At 41.7% G+C, this 25,457-nt stretch overlaps 1 protein-coding gene across 5 annotated transcripts in view; it reads right to left on the bottom strand.

Annotated features, from left to right (window-relative positions):
* The window catches only part of GLI3 (GLI family zinc finger 3), a 253,340-nt gene that overhangs the window by 96,524 nt on the left and 131,359 nt on the right, over positions 1-25,457 (bottom strand). For all 5 annotated transcript variants that reach the window (XM_083407003.1, XM_083407001.1, XM_083407002.1 and 2 more), the window contains one exon: positions 13,309-13,414. In XM_083407003.1, the coding sequence (XP_083263129.1) occupies positions 13,309-13,414 (106 nt within the window). The remainder of the gene's footprint in view (positions 1-13,308; positions 13,415-25,457) is intronic.

Genomic DNA, 25,457 nt, shown 5'->3' with positions numbered 1-25,457 from the left:
AAAATAAACAGTCCAACAAAGAAAACAAAGCCTCTGCAATAAGGGCCTTTCCAGTGCTTGAGTACACTGAAACTTCAGAGGGTGCCTATGACAAAACCCCCATCAAACGCAAACCTCTCTGTGAGCAAAGACACCAGCAAAATGATGTCCTAGGTCAAAAAAGAGCCACAAAAATTCCTCAAGGTATTTTCGTTTAAAGCGTGTGTGTGTGTGTGTGTGTGTGTGTGTTTGGGCGCACAAGAGCCAGATGGAGCACAGATAACCCAACAGTGAGCCATTGTTATACTATAAGCAAGCTGAAGTCAAGTCTTGATAATTACTTATGGTTTTTCTTTTTTCTGTCCTTCATAAATCATGTAAAAATGACACCAGCAGACGAATGAAGGGTCTAACTGGTCCTGACTATGCATCACAAAGGCAAAAAAGTGTATGCATACATGTGCTATACAAACTTTAGACTCAATCCTAATTCTCTCAGGCAAAATTCTGATGACACTTAATTTCAGATTTTGCCCCTATTGGTGTTTGTGTAGGATGCTTTACATAAGACGGTATGGACAGACTGAGCTGTAAGAAAATAATAAAACACTGAAGCCAGCTTAATAACAGTTCCTCAGGTGATACTTTTGACTGGCAGGAAATGTTAACCAACAATTGTCAAAGCCAAAAATTTTGGCATCAGCCCACAAACAGCAGTGTATCAGCTCCCCAACAAGTAGATCTGCTTTGATCCATTTGTATTTTGTGTTTCTTTAAAAGATTTGGATATTATCTCCACTGCATTGGCCCCTTAAGTGCATTACTAAATCCTCCCCTCCCTCTGTATCATTGATAATTAAGAAGCAGCAGTAGCTATCCTTTGAAAATGCCAGAGTGGTTATTATTTCAACAGGTTTCAACCTCTCTGCCTTGCCCTACGTACTCTTGGCAGCAATGAAGGACTTCTTTATCCTGGCTAGCTGCCTACAAAGGCTCTCAGATTACCCTCCATGTTCTCAATGTCTGCTTTGTGATTCTAACATATTTTCAATCATTAAAAGGGGAAAAAAATCCATTCCATTTCAAACACCTAAAATAAGTCATGTTCGCAATATTAAGCAACAACCCTCTGGGACTTCTGTTTTAATTACGATTTTACATGCTGTAACGTGAGCTTGTGAATTAAAGGAAAATAAATGAGAGAGGGTGACTGTAAATTTTTAAGGCAAATTCACTTCTCAAAACAGTAAATGTATCACTGACCGTATGTTTGCTGCTAAGATTCTGAAAGTGTGAATAATGCAGTGGTTTAAAAATATCATTTACAGGTTCGTAATTGTCCTTAATAATGGCTGGTAATGTTAATTATCCTGCATGCTTTTCATTTCCGCCCTGGAAATTCAAAACTAACATGCACTATACCATGCTACAGATTAGCAACTGTGTTGATTATCAGCAGGATCCCTATTAAACATTGTTATGCAGACACAAAATGTATGTAAAATGTGTTTTAAGGTCACTGGTGACTCCACCCACCACCTTTCTGTTTAAGCATTAGGATCAGGGCCGGGTTTGTGTATAGGCTAAGTAGGCTGCAGCCTAGGGCCTCTAAATCTAGGGGGCCTCCCCAGCCCACCCACCCCCAGCAGGCAGTCTCCCCTCTCCCCAAATTGCAAACCCAAAACTGTGCAAAGGCAGGGCAACTCGGGCCCAGCAACTATGAGACTCAGGGCCAGCCAGTGGGGCCCAATTTGAAACTCTGGGGCCCAACTTGAAATTGTTTTGTGGGGCCCTAGTTCACAGCCAAATTCTGAAGAGCTATAAATAAAACCCATCTACAGTGGTGCCTCGCAAGATGAAATTAATTCCTTCTGTGAGTTTTTTCGTCTTGTGAATTTTTCGTCTTGCGAAGCACGGTTTCCCATAGGAAATGCACTGATGGTTTCCCATAGAAATGCATTGACGAATGTGCAAGACGTTTTCGTCTTGCGAAGCAAGCCCATAGGGAAATTCGTCTTGCAAAGCAACTCAAAAAACAAAAAAATCTTTCGTCTTGCGAGTTTTTCGTCTTGCGAGGCATTCGTCTTGCGGGGCACCACTGTAGATTGCCTTGGTGTGGGGGGCCCCTTAGGAGCGGCCCGCAGGATCCAATTTGGCCCAATTGCTCCAATTGCCTTTTGAAAGTGACAAACTTAGACAAACAAATTTTGACGAAGTTTTGGATGATTTTTGCTATGAGGAAGGCTAGAAAAAAAATTGTAGTCTTATTTGATGGTTGTAGTTTACTTCTTAATATGTATTTTAAATCTGACTGTTTAATGAGAATGTAAAGTAGATTCTAAAAGTGCCACACTGTCAGGTAATCATGATCATATTGTTTACACCTCCCAGGCAATATAATTTGTAAACTCAAGGTTTTTTAAAAAGTACATTACAATTTCATTTTCCTAAAAAATTATGCTTATTACACAAAAGGTTTACAAAGTTCAGGTATTGCAAAAGTTTTTCAGTGTTAATTTTATGCATTTTTAAAAATCACCATGGTATTTAACAATAACATCTTATGTCCTTTAGAGGAGAAATTGAGAATTGCAGAATTTTAAATACCCGTCATCATCCTTGGCTTCACTGAATTCTGTTTCTAACACTCTTCCATTTTCTCCTAGTCGTGAGGGTGGGGATTGGGGGGGGGGGCTCACAAGTGGAGCAGTCTAGGGCCGCTCTTCATCCAAATCCAGCCCTGATTAGGATGCCCTGCTATGCATCATACCGTCAGTCCACGTTAGTGTCATGAGCCTACTCATTTGATCACCCTGTGCTAAAGGCCAATTGACTCTAGAAAAATGGGTGTGGGGCTAAAATCCAGCTCTAAGGCAAGAGGGTGACCAGTAAGGAGCAGCTGTTTGTCCCCCACCACAGTTCTTCAAAGCATCACCAGCTTTGCTAGGAGACACTTGTGAGGAGCTGCCCCTGAAACAATTGGGGAGAAAGCCAACGCCAATGGCACACTGGGAGCCCCATGAGAAGAAATGTTTGCCTCTCCTCCCAGTTCCCCCAGAGCCATGGTTTGCTGGAGGGCTGATATGAAGAGAGACCCCTACCAAGGCTCAGACAGTGGTGGGGAGAGACCATGCCACTGGGCTAAGTGACCTTGCTAGGAAGGTGGGGTTTGGCCTCCAGCTCCAGTGTTCCCAGCAGGGAGGTCTTCTCCAGCTCCAATTAATCTAGTTGGGGAAGAATTTGTGGATTTTCAATGCTGGCCTCTCCTCTGAAGTGAGCATTACCAAGTTCCTGATGCTCAATTCCGTGCCTGATTCCGGTGAAGTTTCCTGGCGCCTCTAGTTTGAATTTAGGAGAGTTTTGCCTTTTCTTAGTGAGAGGGTGATGTGCACTAATCAAAATGGATGAGCATTGTGTTGAAGGATGGTTGAGGAAGAAATTACTTTCGTTTCACAGATGATATATGTACATTAGTGTCACTTTCACAAAGGTATGATTTATTTTTATCTTCACACAGACCATTGCTGTGCAACATGGACATTTTGATATTAGTCTTGAACAATTAAAAAACAACAACAAAGTTTGTAAATTTTAGTTCTCTTTAAAAACAATAAAAGCCAAGACTGTAAATTTTAGTCATCTTTGAAGCAAGACTTAACAAGAATGGAAGTACAGTATTATACTTTTCTTTTAAAAAGTCTGTCACACTTCCGCTGCCTCAGAGGCCAGTGCAACAGGTTTGACAGCAGCCTCTATAGAGCTGCCTTCCTTCCAGTTCACTGAATTTGAATACCTCAGTCAATATCTGCTCACTGCCTAATAATGCTGACTACAGCACAAAGAAAAGCACAGGAACTTTGTTCAAGAAACTCCAGAAGCAAAAAATATCCCACTTGCTCATTCTTTGCCAGATAGGTCAAGGATGTCCTGAATTTTATATACAAAATGAATATTGAAGCACACCCAGTTCAACATTACGGTATTTTAACTAACAAGTGTACTAATCATCCCTCTACATTTCAAACTTTATATAATCACGAGGACTACACTGAAAGGGCAATTATGCTCCACACCCCACCTATGGGAGCTATACATTATGGGCTGATGTAAGAGAGGGTCATCTCTGTGGTAGCATCAATTGTTTAACTCCCTTTGATGTCTGCCTGGCGCCAACGGTGGTTTCTCTTTAGTGCCAGTTTAAGACCTGGTTGTTTCTCGGGGATTTAAGAATTATTATTTTTGTAGTTTATCAGCGTAGTCCACCATTTTGTTTTTTAAGATTATGGTAATCATTGCTTTATCTGCTCTGTTTTATTGATGGTATTGTTCTCTGCCCTGAGAACAATTTGATATACATCTTCTGTACTTTCTACATGGCCCTCAAATCTTTTGAAGAAGGGCAGTTAAGAAATATTTTAAATAAAATATTTCAGTATTTATGCATTTCATTTTTGGGAAGGGGTATTAATTGCTGCCTATTATATTTAGGATTTTTTGTGTAACTGTGAAAGTCAATGGTTATTTAAGGTTGAAAAGGATTTTATGGCTTTATTTTGATTTGTTTCGTCTTTGACATTTTGATTTGTGAACTGCTCTGGGCTTTTCCAAATTAAGCGCTCTATAAAAATTAAGCTAAATTTTGGGGGGCGGGCGGGATGAAGAAGTGGCTCAGCTGCAAATTTCAAATTCTAAAAGGGGTCTAACGCTCCACCCACACAGACCCTTTTTCTCTAAGCCTGTGCCTGGATTTCATCTGGCATGCTGTGCAGCTGAAGTCAGATGTATCTCAGAGAGTTGATGCAGAAACAGCGGAGGACAGCAGTGGGAAGTGCTGTCTTGAAAGCCCCACTAAGGCAGGGAACTCACAGGGTGGCCTCAAGCGAGTCACTGCCTTCTCTACAAAATGAAACAGTCTTGACCTGCTGGCCTGACCAGCTTGAAAGAAGGCTGATTTGTAAGTAACCATGCAGATACTGGCCTCAGGTCCAATGTATTCTGCCCTTAAGGGAATCCCTTGCCTTACACGGGTCCTTTTGTATCAGGCTGCCCCTATTTGCTCTATCCGAGGAAGCTAAAATCCCGCCTTAAGGGGAAGCATTCACCAGGCTATACTGGGTTACTTGCAAGTTTTTCACAGACCCCCTCATTGAGTCTCAGGAGCACAAACTAATTTTTGACCAGTTTTGCAGATATATTTCCAAATGAAGATTGATGAATTCCAGATAGAAGGATCCACATACAGTGCCAAAAAGGTCACTAAATCTATACAAAACTCCCCTTGAGTTTTATAAATGATGCAATATCACTCCATACCTAAAGCAGGAGACCACAGCTCTGGTCTAGACTCCAGGCTTCCTCTTTCCTGGCTTGTAAGAGGCCAGTTACTGTAAAAACTCTTTTCAGCTGACTTTCCAGTCCTAGAGTAGCGTAGTGATGTACATCTGATCCAGCAAAAACATCTTCTAAGCTACACTCAACACATAATGCCTAACACTTCCTAAGAACCATTTTCTTTCTCTTACCAGGGGTTCCATGCTAGTCTTTTCTCTGTTTAGTACTACTGTACTTCTTCTGGAGGCATCAGTATCAGAAACAGGATTTCATTCCATGTATCACACCAATGGCCCCATGTAGCCATGGAATGTCCAAGGTAAGAAGGGCCTGTTTGCCTCTTTTGCCTTCACAGAATCATAGAGTTGTAGAGTTGGGAGGGACCCCCAGGGTCATCTAGTCCAACCCCCTGCAATGGAGGATTCACAACTAAAGCATCCCTAACAGATGGCCATCCAATCTCTGCTAGAAACCTCCAAGGAAGGAGAACCCATCACTTCCCAAGGCAGTCTACTCCACTGCCTAACAGCTCTTACTGTCAGAAAGTTCTTCCTGATGTTTAGTTGGAATCTTAGAAACAAAATCTATAGTCCACTTAGGCCCTACGAACTATCTGCTCCCTCTGGAGGGACAGAAGGACTCTGCAGGGAGGGGGTTTGCTGAGAATTTCCTCTTGCACCATTCTGCAGGCAGACGCCTTTCCATCACAGGCATTCACTTTTTGATACCGCACTTTCTAAGTTAATCCCTGCATGGACAATGCAGAACAGCACAACTACACTGAGAGCCCTGTGAAGCAAGTGTTATGCAAAATAAAAGTGATCGTTATTTTAAGAATGTAGAAATACATCTTGTAATGGATATAGTAAAACAGTGTGTTTTACTGTATGCTAATAAAGTATACCAAAGGGACATAGATCCTATCCTAGACCTATGGAATTTAACAGTGGAATAACTTTTCTGTACATGCAGGTCTCGCTATCCGAACACAAGGTGTTCTCGTTTGTTAGACAAGCATTTGCATAATGAGTCAACAATTTCCACTGATTCCTATGGGGAAAGTTTTAATGTTTTTCCAAGCACAGAATGTTGACCCCCCCCCCCCCCAAGTGATGAAAACCCTTCAAAACCCTGCAAAAGAAGCAGGGGCCATGCTAATCTTCTCTGTATCGTTCCAATTTTAGTATATGGACTGCCGGAGCGAGCACAAAAACAAGGAAGGGAAAATGCTCTTTTACTTGTTGGATCTTCCCCTCTTCCCTCCCACCATGTTTTCTGTACTATGCAGAGCGCTGGCTGTTTGAATATCTGAATCTGTGATGCATATAAGCAAGGTTTGGGCACCAATTCCTTGTATTTGGATGAGTTAATTTTCATAAACGAGCATTTGGGTAGCAGGACCTGCGTGCACTATGAATTCTATTATACAGCCCCAATTTCTTTTGCCAAAGAAACAAAAATGTATATAATAGACAATCATGGTGGAATTACAAATATTTATAAATAACAAACTGAAAGCAGCCCACAAATGGGGTTTGTTTATTAGACAGATGGGATAGCAGTCCCAGTTCACTGCTTGCTAACACCATGTCCCATTGTTCTATATTCTGCTCAATACAGTGTTGATTCTAAAGATGCATTATATGACCAAGGTAGTGCGAATCACATGGCTGGTTTATGACTGTCATGGTTACACATCTCTGCGTGGAATGTCTACATATTCATTGCAAACCCAATATTCAATCCTGCTGCTCACAGGTAGCCATGTAACTTGAGGTGGCATACAGCCATTTCATTGTGGACAGCAAGGTTGTAACAAATGAAATTCCCTGGAGATGTTACAGTTGTTTTGTTTTAAATGTATTCATTTTATTGAAAGCTATTTTATCAAAATTGTCTAATGCCAAATGCAAACTGTAACATGGACATGATTTACTTCTAAGCAATTAAAACTATTTTAAATATTAAGCTCTGAGCATTACTTGTATTTAAGGCATTCAAATATTTTACCATTGGTAAGTAGCTGTTATTTATAACAACAGAAGAAGACTGTAATTTACACAGGGCTAAACTGGGAAATAAAATAGCTGAAGGAGTTAACTGTTAAGGCCAATGAAATTAGAATTGAAAAATACACTTTCTTCTTTTTGCTTTCTTCCACCCCGTTACATTTAATCTAATTAAATCTAACCCATAGTTTCTGCATTATTTCTTCCATGATCAAAGAAATGTGGAATATAAATTTAATAAAATAAATATTAAAACATAACTATAACTAAGAAAACAATCTGTTTGCTGCCTGCATGTGCAGTACTGCACACATACAAAAGTTGCAATTCTGCACTCACTTGAGAGTAAGCTCCAATAAGCATAGTGGGACTTCTGCATGTTTACAAGCACAGAACTGCATTGCACAGGAGGAAGTGGTTAACAGTTCTCTGTTGAGTCCTGTAAGAAACTTCTATACATTGGCATTGCACCCCTGGTAGAACTGGATCATTCCAAATTTACTTCTTTTGCAGGATTTTGGGGCTGCAAAGATTCAGCTGGTGCACATTACTGATGTAGAGTAAGTTAGTTTATTTGTGCTACTAATATAATTGTGCTTTAAATTTATTTTGTTTTATAGTTGTTGTTTTTAGAGCTGCTACAGATGTTGTGATATTATTTCTTATTGCAGATTGCCATGAGCCCACAGGAAGGCAGGATATAAATGTTTTAAATAAAACAAGCTGTTTGAATAGTACTCATCCCAAAACAGAAATGTGTCTTGTTTTTAGAAGGCAAGACACGCACAAATTCTAATGCTCTTTAAATGCTGCTACTGAAAAACAGTTTAAGTTTTACGTTTATTCATGCTAAGCTGTAAATTGAAGATGTACAATAGGAATACTAAGAAATCTAAACAAGTCCTAACAAACAGGTTTCATTAACTCAAAGTGACACATTTCAGTACATATTCATAAGGTTGGGGAGGGGGTTATTATCTGGCTGTAATTGCAGTTGTTCTAACACCTAATAAGCTATGGTTGGAAAAACAAAGGCAGGTTAATTTGTGATTTCCTCTACTCATTTGGAGGCAAATTAAGTGTCAAACAGCTAATACGGAACATATTTCATTTTATGAGATTCTAATTTAATTCTGCACCATATCGTTGATGCCTTAATATGGGGTGGTTTATCTGAAAGAGGAGTAATTTATAAACCTTTTTTCAACGGAATCTTTAATGATAGGATATGATAGCATAATTATAGCAGTGGCTGCTTGTCCTAAAGTACACTACCAGCATCTGACAGCAATTCCATTGCCAAGCTAGCCCTTTATTCTGAAGGGCTTCTTGACTCTCTTGTGTATGTAATTTTGCGCCAGAGTTAAATGGGATAAATAATTTCTGTCCTCAAGTAATTAAAGTAACTTGCTAAGATACCATTTATCTTTCTCAATGGGAAGATCTATTAAGAAAACCCCTTGTTCCATTTTTCTTTTCTTTTACTCTTGTCCTCTTCTGAATCCCCAGAAATGCTAAGGCTTTATTTATTTCTTCACCCGGTTTCACTGACAATAATGCTTACCATCCATTCAAAGAAGAAAGAGAGAAAGAAGCTGGCTAAGTAACAATTAACTTGGGAGAATGACCAAAAAATGGTACGTAGCCGACACAAAGCATTTCGTAGCACAACTACCAATCAAGCCTTGTTTGCCTAACCTCCTGCTCTATCACTGAACACAAGACAAAATGCCAAGGCCTCCCTCCAAAAAACTCCAGCTCCATTCTCTACATAGAATTTCTCCCACCTGCCACTTTTATTTCCCCTTTCTCAGCACAAGAATCAGAGAAGAGTTTCAAATGCTAACCAGGAGTGATTTGATGTCATGGACTGGCTGGATGTCAAGGAATGGGGAGAGGCACCAGCTAGGGAACCCCCAAGGGAAGAAGACTCAGAGCCAGGGAATGGGGGGGGGGGTGGAATGACAATGAGTGGTGAGAGGGTGAAGAGAGCAGACTGGGAGGAGGTGGTGTCGGAAGCAGAAGAGGAGACAGGGTTCAGTGAGCGGGAAGAGGCTGTGGCAGAGGGCAGTTCAGAATCAGAGGCTGTCTGCTTACTGCAGAAGTAGTAGTAAGTAGACAGAAAATGGTATTTCGACCTTGACAGAAAATGCAAAAAGTCTTGCTTGGGGTTATATCCAATGCTAATCCTACTCAGAAAAGTGGGACGCGGGTGGTGCTGTGGTCTAAACCACTGAGCCTCTTGGGTTTGCTGATCAGAAGGTCAGCAGTTGGAATCCCCACAACGGTGTGTGCTCCCATTGCTCTGTCCCAGCTCCTGCCAATCTAGCAGTTCTAAAGCATGCCAGTGTAAGTAGATAAAAAGGTACTGCTGCAGCAGGAAGGTAAATTGCGTTTCCGTGTGCTCTGGCTTCTGTCACAGTGTTCCGCTGCGCCAGAAGCGGTTTAGTCCTACTGGCCACATGACCCAGAAAGCTGTGGACAAACACCGGCTCCCTCGGCCTGAAGCAAGATGAGCGCCACACCCCATAGTCGCCTTTGACTGGACTTAACTGTCCAGGAGTCCTTTACCTTTACCCTTACTCAGAGAAGACCACTGAAATTAATGAGTCTTAAGTTAGCCAGGCCCATTAACTCCAACTGGTCTGCTCTGAGTAGGACGAGAATTGGGTACAACCCTCCTTTCCCTTTTACTTCTGATGTGTGTTTATTGTGATTTTTACGAGGGAAAATAATTGACTTTCAAACAAAGATAGAAGATCTTTTAGGCCAATGCATACATTCAGCAGAATAAAATGTTAAGGCTTTTCCTGGAATGCTCCACTGTAAGGAAAAGCAATCTGAACGTCCTCTGTGCCAAATAAAACTTCCCTGCACATAGAAAACAGCATGTGAGATAAAAGGCTGAACACTTCTCCTTGAGATGCTAATTTGCTTTCTAGAAAGGAGTTTTTTCAATGGGGAAATATTAAAAAATGTTATCTCCCACCTTCACTCTGAAAGGGTACATCCCAACAAAAGCTTTACTGTTAGCTTGAATGTCTGAATGTCTCAGAGATGAATAGAATCTAACAAGTCACACCCAAGCTTGAGGACAATGTTAAGTGTAACATGAAAGCCACATTACACATTCGCTTTGGTCTGCAGACCTAAGAAGAGTCTGCAACCCTCAACTATGGATTAAGTCCCACTGAACTCAACAGGACTTATTTCTGAAGTAAACATGATTAGTTAGGCTCGTGTTGTAAGGTTAAGAAAAGGCACAGCAATTCATAGGCCTTCTTTCCAAGCCAGTTCTGCATGCTATTATTCTCATGGAGTGTTGAATTTTCAGCAATGAGTGCACGGAGGTGTCCTCAAAAAGAAAAAGGAAAAGCCTTTGAGCCAGTTTAATTCAGACCATTCAAATGCATTTTACTGCGCAACCGAGTACAATCCAAATAATAACAGATGCAAATAACCTCAATGGAAAAATAAATCACAGTTCCTGGAAGTCTCCTCTCCCCTCCCACTACTCTAACTGTAAATACAGGGTCCCCCGCTTTTCAAGCCCAAGGAAGAATGCAACACAGATTTATTGCTAGCCTTCAGGCCAATTTCTTCTGAAATTACAATTTGGCTAATAAGAGACTGATCCAAAATAACTGCTGGTAAAATATTGTGTATGTTCTTGGGCATATAGTTAGGATTGTTAATATCAATTAATTCTGCTCACAGAAGACGACTTGTTTTAAAACAAATTCATTTTTTCCCTGCAGTATATATGTAATTACACAGCTGTAACTAATAGCCATGGAGAAGCAATCTGCCATCTAAACAACTAGCATTATTCTTCAAAGTATTACTTGTGCTTTTCTTCCTTTATTTCCACACTGTGAGAGAGATTATTAGAGATGATTAAATGTATATATCAAGCCTTTTAGCAAAGGACTGGAACTGCTTTGTGGATTTGGGTTTTTATGGATTATAGTAGTTCTTCTGGATTTTATAGTTGAAAAGAAGACACCGGGGAAAACCCCCCGCCCTTCCCTTCTATGTTGACATACCTTTCCCATCCATAATAAAGCAGTCTTTCATTTTTAATAAAGGCTCCCCCCCCCATACATGCTTTCACTAGTATTTTTTTTGTGAACTTAGTGTAAACTGCCACACTTGCAATTTTGTTTGGATTACAAATCCATCAATCAAATGACTGGGTGTACATGCATGCTACAATTGTAGACTATGACAATCTACCCCAAAAAAATTCATCCCCTTTCATAGCAGTCACTTGTGAAAAGCTTTTGACACCATGGGATATTTTTAGCAAGAAAGAATTCCAACCTAATCCAAAAACTGAAAAAGGGGGGGAAAGCTTCCAGGAGGGGGACACGCCAGTCCCAGTTTCTATCGTGATATTTTACAGTGTTTGGTACTTTTTAATTTAGTATTTATAGAATGACAACTCATAGAATAAATGTCAACAAAATATATAGGTAATAGTTGGTAGCTACCTATTATAAGTTTCACTGCTAAGGCAGTAGGATTGTTTTGCTTCAGTGAACCCACAGACAGATAAACCCCAGGCATTCCAAGAGTAAATCTTGCCCTTTTGCTGCACCACAAAACCTTTCCAAAGGTACAAGGGAACATTTAAGCACCTCAGTTTGCAAATCAGCAAGCACCTTCAGGGACGCACACTTTCTCTCTCACTCCCTCTCTAGCTTTTCTTTGTCTGCCTTAACCATAATGTATTTCTTGCAACATGCAACACCGCAGGCGATGGATTCTGTTAATCAGGTTGGCCTCTCTTAATCAGGGGTTCCAATAGGTTTGGAAACCCAGTTTAAAAGGGAACCTATTTAGCATTAGTCATATTTAGCAGAAGCCATGCTAAGATAAATCCATGGGAATGAGAAAGGGGAAACATGATGCTAAAATTGTACCCAGTATTGTATCTGCACAACTCAAAAAGTCAGGAGCTGTTTACCTAGTGAGGCAGAGCCACAGCAACAGCCTTCCAGAAGCAGCATTGTGCCTGTTTATCAGGAAGAGCTGCGATGATCAGGGCCGGACCGTCCATGAGACAGACTGAGGCAGCTGCCTTGGACAGTGGAATCCAAGGGGCACTGCTGCAGAAGTGAGAATAAATAGCTTCTGGGTTCCTGTGAAATCTTGTGGGGCTCTCAAGGTCTTGCTGGAACCCAGAAGCGGTTGCATTGCAACCCCAGTAAACAAAGCTTTGGTGGGGATGGGCGCAGGGTGTCTCAGGTGAGAAAACAGGACAGCCACCCTGGTGCTGATGCACTGATGGAGCCAACTCAACATTCCCATGAGTGAGTCCATATAACCTTGACCTCACTGCGCACTGCCACCTTGGCTCCACCCCATCAGGCAGGCGGCTCCTGTAAAACACACGCAGCTTTCCCTGTGTTTTTCTGGTAGCACAGATAGGAAAGCCTCCTGGTGGCACGATATCTTGAGTCCATTGCGGGGAATTGTGTGTGTGTGTGTGTGTGTGTGAAATCACGCTTCAGTCCAGCCAAGTCTGACACTAATTTGGCTACCCTGCGCCTATCAATCCCAAGTTATCGGATACTTTGCAAAACGAAGTAGAAATGAAATACAGATAGGAACCAGAGTCAGAAAAGGCACGTCGTAAGAAAAATGGTTTGGCTTTCGTGTGGATTCTTCCAGTCGTGTGAAAGGCACTGAACCAACACCACAAAGTTATCACATCGTCTGGAGCCAATTTCCATTACACATAGAAGGTGGTAGCATAAGAGCACCTCTAAACATGCACAGAGTATGCTCACTGCAATCAACCCATCCAGATTTAGAAGAGGAGGGCATTTTAAACTATGGGGAGACCTCTTAAAGGGGTCTGCTAGGGGAAGCTGGTCTCCTGCTGCTATAGGTTGCTCAAGCAGCACAAAAGATGCCGTGACCTATGATGTTTTTCTTCAGCTGTTCTTTAGTAAGCCAAGGTGCTGCAAGAGTTCATACTTACACATGTAGCGGAGGAATGGGAGATGGTTCGTAATGATAACGCCCTTCATGGTGTCTTGCATCAATCGGAACAGGAGGGTGGAATGCTGGGAAAAGGTGAGGCGGATCTGGAAAAAGAAACATGGGTTTCCAAATCTCATTGTTATTGTACCTTAGCAGTATATAATATTTAAAAGATCCAATAAACAAGTCTGTGTGTACACACTGCCAAAACCCCCCAAAGAAATATGTAAGAAACCTGCACCCAGGCAGCCCCAAACGCTGTGAAAAGAAAATATGAGTTGTCTCTCACGGATAATACGAATTATGAACATTTGCACTGTTAAACTATTTTGCCTAATTCTGCTAGTCGTGGGGAAGGATAAGGATCTCTGCATGGAATGGAAGCTCTACCCTGTGGCCTGTGGTTGGCATCCGTCTGTCTCGGGAGGCAATGGATGAGTGAGCCTTTGGGGGTCAAACCTCTGGCCACCGAAAACCTCACTGAGCAATCCTGTTGACTTTTCTGGTTTCGAAGTGCACTGCCCACACACTACCAAGCATGGCTGAGGAACACAGCCAGAGGCCTTGTAGCTAGCCAGACTATTTGTCCATCTAGCCCAATTTATTCTACACTGGCTGGCAGTGGCAGAAGTGGCTCTTTCGTATCACTTGGTACGTATTTCTGTCTGGCTAGAGGTGCCAGGTACGGAACCGGAGACCTTCTGCTATGCAAAGCATGAGCTCTACCACTGAGCTACGGCCTGTCACAAGCAGCCATAAGGCGTAAAAAAAGAAAAGAAAGAATACAGAGATTCTCAGAGAATCACACCACATTTTGAAATTTTCCGCACCCCTGAAGACACAAACCTGCCAAGAAGCATGAAGAGGCACACAGCAACAATAATATTGCACAGCGCTGAATATACCTTTGCATTTACATGAACCCAAGCCAAATGTGTAAGATACAGAGTTTGGCTCATCCAATTTGCTTGGCACACATGAATATTCATGTCTTAATTTTAATATTCTCTTTTCATCACTTTAATGGAAAATTACATAAAGAAGTCTTTAATAAATAATTGCAGTGCGCATATGTGAAGTGTCAGATCAAAGAGATCAGCTAGCCTTTCATAAGCACACCCCAATATTTATTATTATTAGCATGTGTTTCTTTCTTTTTTTAAAGTACTTGTAAAAATATAGTGTAGCAAAGTCCATTGCAAAGTACTACTGGAGCTGCCCCCCCCCCACACATACCGCCCTAGTAATGTTTCATAAATGAAGTGCATGATGCAACATCATCAGGATTAGCAACAGCAGACAATTAACTGGAGGGGGGGAATGTTTACTTCACTGTGTCCTGTGTTTATTCCACCACATGTTAGTGTGGCGAAATATGGAGAAGCTGCAGCCACATTATCTCTCATAACGTCTCGTTGGCCACAATTTGTTGTAGTGTCTTGGGTGAAATGACAGAGCCGATGCAAATCCAGGAACATTTCCTCCTCTTTCCATTCTCGCTCACATGTTCACAACAGCATTAGTGGAATGTAGAAGAAACTGAGGTTTCACTTGGAAGCTGTTCCACCAGCCTCCCATAGGAAGCTGTACGAAGCAAAGAACCCACAAAGAACATGCAAACCAGAACTTGGGTCACAATACAAAAAGGCTGAAAAATCCCTGAGGTAAGTACACTATTTAAAACATGCAGCCTGACAAAAGACAGCTGTTTATAGTAAGCAAAACAGATAATAATTACCGTATTTTTCGCACCATAGGGTGCACCGGACCATAGGGCGCACCTAGTTTTTAGATGGGGAAATCAATAAAAAAAATCCCCCCCCCAGCCCCAAAGAGCAGTGTACAGGCTGCGCACAACCTCTCCCTGCCGGAGGGGTTGCGCGCGGCTATGGCACAAGCCTGCATTCACTCCATAGGATGCACACACATTTCTCCTCAGGGGAAAAACTTCATCCAATAGAGCGAAAAATACGGTAATTCCTAATGGATGAAGTGTTTACTACTACTACTACTACTACTACTACTATACTTCCCTTCATCAAAAGTTCTCAGGGCAGTTCCCAACATGTGGAAATCTAATGAGTAAGCTCTTCAGACACCGTCCACATGAACAGAGACCTCATATAAGTTCACATATATCAGATCATATTCAGATCACAGTTGCCATAAAGAGACTTTAGATTCTGACTCTTAAATCGCTTTCTTACCAGCAAGTCTGAATTGATCCTGAACCTTGGGGAACTGCAACGGATTGCTAATGTGAACGACAAAGTACCACTTAAAACAATAATTTCTAGCGCCTCAACTTCTGTCCTCCCTCTTAAACACAAACATATAGGCCTTGATTCGTATGGGAAAGTTCTCTGCAACCCCCACCAACTTCCACAAGGCTTAGCATGAATTATAGGGACTCACAGAGGCACGGAGCTGACACACATTTCAGTTCATGTGGAGCAACCTCCGTGACAAACAGCAAGTCTTACTTAAGAACTTGCATTTGGATTCTCCAGTAGAAAACATTAACCATAAATGCTGTGATACCTCATAAAAGATTGTTTGTATTCATCTCCTCCAAGACAAACATCCCTTCACATTGCTTGAGACCCAGGCTGCCAAGATCGTATTTCTGAAACAGGCACATTAAACAGCTTTCGGTGTGGGTTTCTGTGGAGTGAGGAAATCCTAAAAAAGCGGCCAATTCCTTTGCACCTATCCTGAAAGAATGCCACCAATTCTACCCACACTTTTTCTTCTTTGTTAAGAGACATGTTGGAGCATATAGAAGGTGAAAGCTGCCTGTGGTACAAAAGGCAAAATCCTAAAATGTTTATACTGAGTAGAGCTTCAACACAGCAAACCCTGAGCCTATTCCAGATGCGGAATCCCTATTTGATACCAGCTCAACTAAAGAATCCATTCACTTAAGCCAGGGGTAGGCAACCTAAGGTCCGTGGGCCGGCCCAATCGCCTCCTAAATCTGGCCCGCGGACAGTCCAGGAATCAGCGTGTTTTTAGAATGCGTCCTTTTATTTAAAATGCATCTCTGAGTTATTTGTGTGGCATAGGAATTTGTTCATTTTTTTCTTCAAAATATAGTCCGGCCCCCCACACGATTTGAGGGACAGTGGACCGGCCCACGGCTGAAAAAGGTTGCTGACCCTGACTTAAGCCTAGCTAATAAGGAGCATCCATAACTCAACAGTAGGACCACATGCATTGAATCCAAAAGGCTTGGAGCACAATCCCCCAGATAATTCAGATCACCCTTACTGACAAGGAAGCATCAATCCTAGAAGCCTGGTGTAAATTCTTCATGTGTAGATGAATGAGGACCATATGACTAAATTCCTACATGGAAGGTACTGCTGATAGTTAGCTTTCTGTACACAACTGCAAAGCCCCTATGTTTTCACATTTACTCATACAAGAAAATGCAGTTTGTGAAACAATGGAAGTGCTCTTAAGCATCTAAGGGCATGCAATAGTATTATATGCAATTTAAATACTGTAATATTATGTCGCAAGAAACTTGATCATGAATTTAAAGAGCACCCTTTTGTAAGTCCTCTTGCATTAAGCTCCTCACCGTTCTTAATTGCACCTTGTTCGCAGTTTCCATTGTGTAGGGAGGGCAGAGACAAAGTAGTCAATCATTGTAACAGAACTGTCTACAGCCACCGGCATGATGAGGAGAAATCTGAAAAACTGGCATTCGCCATAATTATCCAGCTCAGAGTTTATTCCTTACACATGAGCAATACAGCTGTGGAACATCATAGCTCAAGCAGGATGTATGCTAAGTTGCTGCACTCTAGCCATCTCTTGTTGCAACCCTTGACAAAATACCACATGGTGATTTTTCCAAAGTCAAGCTAAAACTGCTGAAGCAGAATAAAGTGCCACTAAACCTGGCTACCCCCTATTTATCATACAATTTCCTGACTGATGGTTTCACAAACCAGCTGCTAAGTGCTGTGTACTCTACTGCCAAAAAAGTAACATGTGAAATGGGAGAAAGGGGGGGATAATGTACTCAACCATTGAAATCAATTGCACCAAGAGAATTGAAACTCCACACAGCTCACAGGTAAGCAGTAAATTCTACATGCCTGTGGGTGCAAAGGGGGGGGGGGGTAGAAACACTTTGAATATTCATACAGAAATCTTCTTCAAATACTTATTTGAAAGAGCCCCTACAGAGAGAACTTGACTTGAACCAGACTGGGGGCCCTATAAATATGTAACTGGTGTGTGCATGTGATTTATCTATGTATGGCTTTTATAGCTGCCAGCTTGGTTTCCTGTTGGCTCGCTCCTCCTAGTACAATATTTTTCTTATTATATAGTCGTACCAGAAGAGGAAAGGGCATCAGTCCTTAAACTGACATCTACCTTCACTCTAACCAATATTTCCCCAGTGAAGAAATATACTAAGGATTGTCTGATCCCCAAAGTGCCAGAGGAATAAAAATATATGAATAGCGCCTTTTAAATGAAAGTCAGTGTATAGGGCTACACTGGAAATATACAGGACTAACTAATCCAAACAGTGGGATATAGGTTTTTCTTTAATGGGTCATGCTACAATAGCGCAAATGAGCTGGAACCCACCAACAGTTTCTGAGCAGTTTCTTTTTTCAAAATTAAGGCCTACGTTATTCCCCAGCTACGGACAATGCAGAGGAATACTGGCAATGAGAGGCTTTTATGACCTTTCCTATTTCTCTACAAGGCCAATGACTCTAGTTCTCCAGGGTGTTTCAGGAGCACAACTTCAAAAGTATACACAAGGGCCAGGGGGTTGCTGAGAACTGTGACAGACATGGCAGCATCTCTCCTGAACACCTTTTTCTTCTTCTTCTTTTACTCTGAAGGGATTCCTCCCCACCCCAACTATGGGGAACCTTCAGTCATGTCAGCCTCCACCTTCAGTAGTACTACAATTCAAGCACAGGTATACTGGTGATAAGGATGCTGATATTTGTGCGCACAGAGAAAAGCACTAGCCATACCTTCCAGGAGCTGCTGAATCAAGAAGAAACAAACCCAACTTCTACTCCAGGTGAGGAAACCACAGTTAACTCTGCCATCAAGCCCTCAAAATCTTTGGCTCCAAAGCCCAAGGACAGACCTCTTCTTTCAGCTATCACCTTTCTTTTCTGTCTTGATTTTGTCTCCGGCAGTTGAGCAGTGGTTTGGGAGAGGGTTTTTTCTGTGGGTTTTTTTCTTTCTTAAAGTGAAAGGCATCTGTTCCCTTCCTCAAACAAGATATTCCCCTTGGGCTTGAAAGCAAAACTTTTCATTCTGCCTTCATAATGAATAAAACAGAATCTCCTGTGAAACTTTAATGATAATAACATTTTCTATTAAAATATCAAAGCAAATGCAATCTTCTTGGGAGGCTTGCTGAACTGAGGGCATGGTTAATACAGACCAATAGGAGTCCTCTGACAGGCATTAAAGGTTTTCCAGTATCTTTCTTATTTATCACTTGTCTACCTGCATATGTGTAATCAACATTTTGCATCAATGTGAAGTCTCTGCTAAGTCAGTGCTATACCCATTCCTGGAGCATGACTTCCCTCCTTTGAAATAAGAAATGCAGAATATGAACACACTGGAGATGTACCATTAGTACATAACTCAGCAATTCTGCTTCATGATCTTAGAATATCAGTTCTCATAAAGGCTTTGTTCTATTGGTCTATTGTTCAATTGGTCTGGTAAATTCACATAGTGCTTTATAAACTATGTGCATGGTCCTAGGGAACAGCTGACTAACTTCAGCCACATCTAATTTTTCACTCTAGCATGAAAAACAAACAAAAAGGAAATAAAGAGAAAGGCAATTAATATTCAGTTTCTTCTCTTGATGATGAAATATTTTTCAGGGAGTGACGGGGAGGATACATACTGCTCCATCTGTCCGTGAAAGTTAGGTTGCCCAGTGTTAGGGTGAAGGTCCATGTCAGTGTAGGATGGTAGCCTGGAGTGGGGGCTGGCTCTGGGCATCTTGCCAAAGAATGATGTTTGCAGTTTTGCTTTTCCCCATAGAGTAGAAAGCAGCCTTTCAGCTATATGTGAGAAAATAAGAGGTGTGCCATGGGAAGGGCTCATCAGAGGAAACATGCTCCTTACCTAGGACCATAAAGATGGCAGTGTGCACAGCTTTTGCCATTGTCTGAACTGTGCCCCCAACTGCAGGCTGTAATTGGGGACCTATGGTATGGGGCAAGGGAATATTGTTTGTGCCCTCTCTATGCCAGATTGCAGCCCATTTTGACTTTATGTGCAAAAAACACACTAGCTATCCATTGGGCTATAGAAGCAGTTGGGCAAAAACGTGTTCCACTCTGACTCGAGTGCAGCTTTCCCCAACTTGGCACCCTCCAGACATTTGAGACAACAACCTTCCATTATCTCTGATGGTTGGCCATGCAAGCTGGGGCTGGTGGGAGTGTAGTCCAAAGCATCTGGGGGATAATAGGTTGGAGATGGCTGTTATAATGTTTGAGACAGGTTTCCCCTCCATTTTCATTTTGTCTCAGAGAGGTGTGGTTTCCTTCTCTTTCTGCCTCAGAAGCCAATTAGTTCTACGCAGTTCTGCTCCTCTCCTTTAGACTCAGCAACACAGTCAACAGAAACAGTTGACTATGATCTCCACGTACAATGCCAAAAGTGACTAGGGCCATGAAACAAAAGCCCTGGCAAGCAGAAACAAATGTCTACATTGGTCTTCTGTCCCTGACATTTCAAAAAAGTAGTAGGTTCTGATGGCTACAGTCTGGCTGAAGCCACAGCACACCTGGAACCTGAGCTGGAGACCTTCCAGGTCTAGATTTGGGTACAACTACTAATTTCCTTAGCCTGGTCCTGGTGGGGGCCTCGAGGAGATGTCCCCAGTGGTGAACAACCTTTTAAAACAAAAAGAAAGAAAGAAAAGATTGCACAGTGTTTGACGGAGTCTCCTTACTTCTCATTTTGTTTCACTCATTACAGTTCTGTGCAGAGTTTCCAGAGCTCGTTCCTAGCAATACATTGTTCCAGCTGGAATTCCCACCTTGGCAAGGCAAAGCAGCGGGACCAAGTATTACACACACTTGCTGTCTGTTTTGCCACCTCTGTGTTTATGTAAACCAAAACACCTTGTGGGAACATACTTTATTTGTTTTCAGTGGTTCCCCAACAATCTGGGTGCCAAATGCTTGGAGACGTAGCTATCTGAGCTGGAAGAAAAAAAGGCTGGAAACATTTTCAACAACTGGCAGCCACAGAAAGCTCCTTAGCAGGCCAGATTTGCTGCAGGTATTGGCTAAATAGCTGCTGGCTGGCTTTCAGCTAGAGCACTTTATTGCTTTCCACAGTCATTGCAACTCCACTGTGTACAGATTTAAAGACCTATGTTTAAAAAAAGAAAAACCCAGTATTTTAGCAGTCCTATTATTACCTGTTAATAAGCAAGCTTGTTAAAAATCCCCTATCAATGTCAATTGGCTCCCAGAAGTTAATATTATTTACTTAGTGATCGCCTAGAATTTATTAAGAGCTGTAAAACAAATTTAGGGAGAGGCTGCAGCCCCAAATGGAGGATTAAAGGTGTCACTAAGGGTGGAAAACTGGACAGATCTGAGCCATTTCCCCATTGAAATGGACAGGAAATGAGCAGGAACATGGCAGTGCACAGTTTTCATTCATGCCAATGAGTTCCCAAAGGACTGTGCTCCACGTTACTTAGTGGCAAGCAGAGCGTGTCACTTGGATTGTCTGCTTTTGGCAACTAAATGCCTTGGGCTGGCTTGGAACTTCAGGAGAATTCCGTGTTACGGCTCAAAATCCGAAGGGATGGAATTGTGTGGTTATTAATATAAAAGGTAGTTGTGTTGGCCAATAAGAAAACTTCTGAATTCCATATTAGGGCAACAATGCCTTTATTATACCAACTAAAATGTCACAAAAAACACTATTTTCATGACTAGCTTGTCTCTACTGTTAAGTTACCTGAGATGGGGGACTGGCCTAGCCAAATTGGGAGGAGAATGTTTTCACGCCCCAGCAAAGAAGTTCAGCCTTCATCCTTCCCCATGAAGAGGCAGGCTAGATGAAAATGCATCTTCCCAAACATGCTCCGCGATGCCTCGCCAGGATTACTTTGCTAGATAACTGCATGGCCAGATACCAAACTATGGCCAATAGGAGAATCCAAGTCTTTTGCTAGTGTTAGGTGATAAGAAAGATGCAAACAGACTCTTATGATCCCTGAATGTCCTTAACTGGCTCCGCACACTAGACAGCACTGGTTCGTTTTTCCATATAACCATCAGGCCCAAGTGGTTATTGAAGATGCGCAAGAAGATGGTGGTAAAGGAAACTATTTACTTCCAGCCAATAATGTGTTTTTAATAAAAATGCATCCATAGCATGCTTTTTTAAAACAAAACAAAACTGTATTTCTCGAGTAAGAGGGGGAAAGCATTGTCAACAACAAAAGTGCAGGGATACACAACACAATACATATCATTCTCTCTTTCTCATATATGTGTGTGTGTGAGAGAGAGAGAGAGAGAGAGAGAGAGAGAGAGAGAGAGAGAGAATATATGAGAGGCCAAAGAAATTTGCTAGCTATGGAGTACAGTTTCCACTTAAGCTTTGTTCTTGGCAACTGGTTTAACACCCCTTTCAAATTATCTACAGTTCTACATCACAAGTACATGTGTATAAACTCACGAAAACAAAACAGAAACAAATGGCACACTCTGGTCCTGTCACAATGTTATTTGGAATTGGAGTCTTTTCCTGGAATGCGTGGAGATCTTGTTTTGCCACGGGCCCTTTTTTATAACTTCTGGGTCGTTGTGGTGTTCTTTAACAAACTTAATAATGTGCTCTCTGCAAGAAAATGACAAATTGGACTCTGCCAGAAACTGACAAAAGAACCCCCTTCCTCTGTTACTTCAAATGTTCTGTCGCAAGTGAAAAAGCAATTTATCTCTCTCCCCAGCCCAAACAACCATTCTGGGCTGCATTTTCTGCTCCTCTAAGTTCCCTGCACATTGGTGTTTACACCATGGATAAATATCACACCCAAACAAGCAAACAAACAAATTCAAGAAAAGAGAGGCAAAAACAGTTCCATCTCTAGGTTCCAGCTGTGTGCTTTAATCCAGCTGCTCTGGACTCCTGCCTGGCTGCATACATGTCGATGGGATCTTCCGACAGTCACATCTTTTTCCTTCTGTGGTGGTAGCAATAAAATACATAACACCAGGAAAGTTTATACTACTGCATATAAATCAGCCCTAATGCACAGAAACTTTCAGCTCCCCAAATGCATTCATAGCTCTCCAGAATAATGAGAAAATGGAATTCTCTAAAAACCAGAGTTCCTGATTTGGATGATTTATTAAGACTGAAATCAGAGAGCATGACCTCAACTAAATTCTGCCACACAGAATTCAAGCATTTTTGCTTTCACAACTGGGTCTAATGCCAATGTGGGCAAGGAAATTCTGCACATTTACTATACCCTATTTCACCTGTATACGTTGGCAAAAGAAACGAACATACATTATGCATAAACACATTCTTTGCAAATACTGCGACTATGCGGGTGAAGATGTATCTAAAAACAGACATAGCATGTCCCAATCTACATGTTAGCACACTCTGGGAAAGTTTTGAAATTTAAGAACATTCTGGAATTATTAAATCATATAATTCAGATGGAAGGGGTGATGGGCAGTGGTTCAGATGGCTTTTAAAGCACTGGTTTCCAAAGGATTATACAAGTTTATAGAGGACAGGCCTGTCAACTGCCGATAGCTAAATGGAATCTGAGATTCATAGGTAGCATTGCTGAGGATCAGGCAACTGAGGATAAACAATGGAAGAGGTTGCTGTCTTCTGCCTGGAGGCATCTGCTTGGCCAGTACTGCAAACAGGATGCTGAACTAGGTGGAATTCTTTGTTTGATCAAATAGGGCTCTTTTATATTTAAATAAAACTCTTGAAACTAATTTCCTAGGGCTTCCTGCCCTAAGCACCTACGACGTGGCGGGTCGTAGAGCACAACTTGCAGTGGCGGGTCGTAGAGCACAACTTGCAATTCGCCAAACCAAATGCAGCACATCAACCATGTACGATAGCCCACCAGAGACTCAATGGACATCCTGCTTTTACTGCCATCTGCAGAATACAAAAACAAGAGAGCTGCCACACATCTTACAGGCCTGTGTGTAGTTTGGTAGGTCACAACAAAGCACAAAATGTACTCTTAGAGTGGTACTAGTGGGATATTATACAAGTGTTGCAGATACGTTTGTGGCCTGCCTCACACTCAACAACTGCGAAGTAACTTCAAGAGGCATCTAAAGCGGCTGATTTGTATATCAAGCTCACCCACGTGCAGTGAACCCACCTTGCAGACTAGCCCCCACCACAAGTCCTCTCCACTAGCCCCCAAGCCAGCTCATGGGATTTGTTACTGCTCTTATTTCCATTTTCCATTTTAACCTAATGTTGCCACAGGGATGCTCATCAGCTCATTCGTCAGGAAATGTGAAACGTTGGCGTATGCACGTAGTCCCTGGAAGGTTCCTCATGAGGAAATGCAACTCTTGGGCTGAAAAAGGTTCCCTCATCCCTGCAATAAGTCCCATCAGCTGCTGATAGATTTGTACTCTGAAGTAGTGAGCCACTTTGGAAGCTCATGTTCTGATCTATTTTCTAATATTTTTAACAATTCTATGTGTTTGTAAACGTGATTGTATGCCCCCTACGGATTGCCCTGTGTTAGGCAAAAAAATACAATAAAGTAATTAATCATTAGTAAAAACATAATTTTTACCTCTCTCTTTTCTTGTTTGCCTCCCACAGTGCTGAAAGGCATGTGCCTGGAATTATGCAACAATGCAGTCCTACACATGTCTACTCAGAAGTAAGTCCCATACAGTAAAACGGAATTTACTCCCAGGTATAAGTGAGCATAAGGACAGGATTGCAGCCACATCCTGCAGTTCTATTTTTGCCATTTAAATGGTCATTACTGACATAAACCCACAACTGCCCAATCTGGCATCTCCTTCAATATGCAGTTTTCTGTCTGCCAAATCATTAAAGAAAATTAAATCTAAAAACAGATCACTTTTCCAGACCTAAATCTCATTCTTTTACTATGTGTGTACATTCCTCTGAGTATAAGCCTATGACTATTTTCCTTTTCCATCATTCTGATCTTTCTTTCCAGATAAGATGCCTTTAGTACTATACCAAATTCTGAACCAATGCCACATACTTTACTCCTTCTACATCATTCATTTTGCCCAAAAGTTTTGTAAATCTTTCCAAAGAGTGATTTAGTTATTTAAATCTGACTTGCTCTTGCTCTTTTAAGTATATTTTTACATACAGTGTTCCCTAATAACTTTGCTACATTACTACAGACTATTTTGAGTTCTACCAAACCATATTTGCCAGAATCTCTCTTCCTTCTTTGAGGGTTAATTTTTTCAGTCCTTTCTTACCTCTCCAGTAGGTTCACACATTTCAGAAATAGTTATCACATACCCATTTTCCCTTGCTTATAACAAGAAGCTAATGCTGCTATCACACTGCAGTTACTTTTGCTGCCAGCGTTGGTGCTGTGAACTGCAGTGTCACTCTTCCACCATTGTTCAAGCAGGAGAGTCCATGCAAACCTTCATAGAAACCCCTTCTAAAATGCCTGGGTTGGTAACTTTTAAGGGGGTATTTAATGCACACCCTTCCTTAAATGAAAAGGGGTGTACACAAGAATATCTTGTTAAAAGGGAGGAAGGGCTGCATCGTTTTAGCATGGGATTCCATGGAAATCGCTAATAAAATGAAGAAAAAACCCTTTGCATTTTAGCATCATCTTAAAAAGGTAAAGGTAAAGGACCCCTGACAATTAAGTCCAGTCATGAACGGCTCTAGCGTTGCGGAGCTCATCTCGCTTTACTGGCCAAGGGAGCCGGCGTTTGTCTGCAGACAGTTTTTCTGGGTCATGTGGCCAGCATGACTAAGCTGCTTTTGGTGAAACAGAGCAGCGCACGGAAATGGCGTTTACCTTCCCGCCAGAGCGATACCTATTTATCTACTTGCACTTTGACGTGCTTTCGAACTGCTAGGTTG

This window comes from Podarcis tiliguerta, assembly GCF_965153285.1.
Source record: "Podarcis tiliguerta genome assembly, chromosome: 12".
Classification (NCBI taxonomy): domain Eukaryota; kingdom Metazoa; phylum Chordata; class Lepidosauria; order Squamata; family Lacertidae; genus Podarcis; species Podarcis tiliguerta.
Note: the sequence above shows the minus strand (reverse complement) of the source record. Positions and strands in the feature narration are given on the sequence as shown.